A 1,275-nucleotide genomic window follows, 5' to 3' on the forward strand; every position below is an offset into this window, starting at 1 on the left:
ATCAGCAAATCTTCTAATAGATTGTTTGAGTTTCTCGTCAGCAGCATTTTTTATACTCTCCAGCAACATGTATTAAATTAACCTGAGAGACATAAGATTTATAAATGCAACATTATATTATTTAAAAAAATAATACTGCTATTACATAATTTATAATTTTAAAAGATACACAGATTAACTTACCTGAGCATTATTCAATTCTTTCATAACCCGACTATTTTCTCTTAAGACATCGCAAACTACAATAAATTCTGCTTCCCTATAACCACCAAAAAATTTTTCTCTAATTACTTGGGTTGCAGCCATGGCAGACCTTCCTTTTGGTACCTGTAATAATCATAAGAAATTTTTTATATTTTCAAATATATTTAACTATAGTATTATGTAATACATTTCAGTAATATAAAATTATAAGATTTAATACTAACATGGCAATTTTCTATATACCAAAATACACCAATGGGTGGAAGATACGTCGGTAAAGATGAAAAATTAACTAGACTATCATGATGTGAGAAACGATGATATTTATAGTGACTTAATAATGGAGAAACAGATGCTGCATTTTCAACTGTAACACTATTATTGCTACTATTTAGGTCACATAATGATTGAGATATGCTCCTTTCTATTAGCCTTTCATTTAGACCTTCTGTTTTATTTTGGTCATTTGTACAAAGTGCATAGTAATCTGCATTATCTTGGTCTGCCATGTGGTTTAAAGAATGTCATTTAACATTCCAATACAAAATCTACAATCAAAATAATGCGTATAATAAATATATATTCAATGGGAATAAATAGAAGCAATATTTTATCAATATATAATTACGTGCGATAGGGAAATAAAGCCTAATAATGACAAGAGAATGAAGAGAGAATGAATATTAACAAAATTGATAAATATCACTACTATATTTTGTGTTGTTAATAATGTATTAGTATTATTATTATGAACACCATCAAAGTAACATGCAACTATTCAATTCGCCACCTCTCCCGCTTTTTACGCAGTGCACAATGCTTCTTGCAAGCTCAGATAATAACTTTACGTTTTTAAGTTAATAGTTGAATTTGTCTGACAAACTTCTGCCTTTATTTCCTATGAATGATACGATATTGTCAAATTCGGATATTAAAAATGCCCCACATTTAATAAATGGTATGCGGCCAGATGGGGACATATATTCTGCATTGCTTCTTGGTTCTATTTGAAAATCAAGGCCACACATTTTAAGGAAAGCTTGTACAGCTAAACAATTTGCATTGTCAGGT

The 1,275-nt window shown here is 29.5% G+C and overlaps 1 protein-coding gene across 2 annotated transcripts; it reads right to left on the reverse strand.

Moving 5' to 3' along the window:
• LOC122577408 lies at positions 1-1,269 on the reverse strand. Of its 2 annotated transcripts, none has more exons than XM_043748705.1 (4): positions 1,053-1,269; positions 429-752; positions 184-327; positions 1-82 (listed from the first exon to the last, which is right to left on the reverse strand). In XM_043748705.1, exons 2-4 carry the CDS (start codon positions 711-713, stop codon positions 38-40), a joined length of 474 nt encoding a protein of 157 aa, XP_043604640.1. In that variant the 5' UTR covers positions 714-752; positions 1,053-1,269; the 3' UTR covers positions 1-37. The 2 variants fall into 2 exon arrangements, with proteins under 2 accessions (XP_043604640.1, XP_043604642.1); XM_043748707.1 differs by lacking the exon at positions 1,053-1,269 and adding an exon at positions 833-1,029.
• Between the last annotated feature and the right edge of the window lie 6 nt (positions 1,270-1,275).

The sequence above is a fragment of the Bombus pyrosoma genome, unplaced genomic scaffold (genome assembly GCF_014825855.1).
Source record: "Bombus pyrosoma isolate SC7728 unplaced genomic scaffold, ASM1482585v1 HiC_scaffold_4578, whole genome shotgun sequence".
Taxonomy (NCBI): domain Eukaryota; kingdom Metazoa; phylum Arthropoda; class Insecta; order Hymenoptera; family Apidae; genus Bombus; species Bombus pyrosoma.

What these genes read in the sequence shown, in the direction of transcription:
- LOC122577408 (XM_043748705.1), bottom strand. Translation starts at nt 713, where the DNA reads ATGGCAGACCAAGATAATGCAGATTACTATGCACTTTGTACAAATGAC. An exon ending in GGTATATAGAAAATTGCCAT is followed by an intron (nt 328 to 428) that starts GTTAGTATTAAA and finishes TGATTATTACAG; the next exon opens with GTACCAAAAGGAAGGTCTGC. An exon ending in AAGAATTGAATAATGCTCAG is followed by an intron (nt 83 to 183) that starts GTAAGTTAATCT and finishes TATGTCTCTCAG; the next exon opens with GTTAATTTAATACATGTTGC.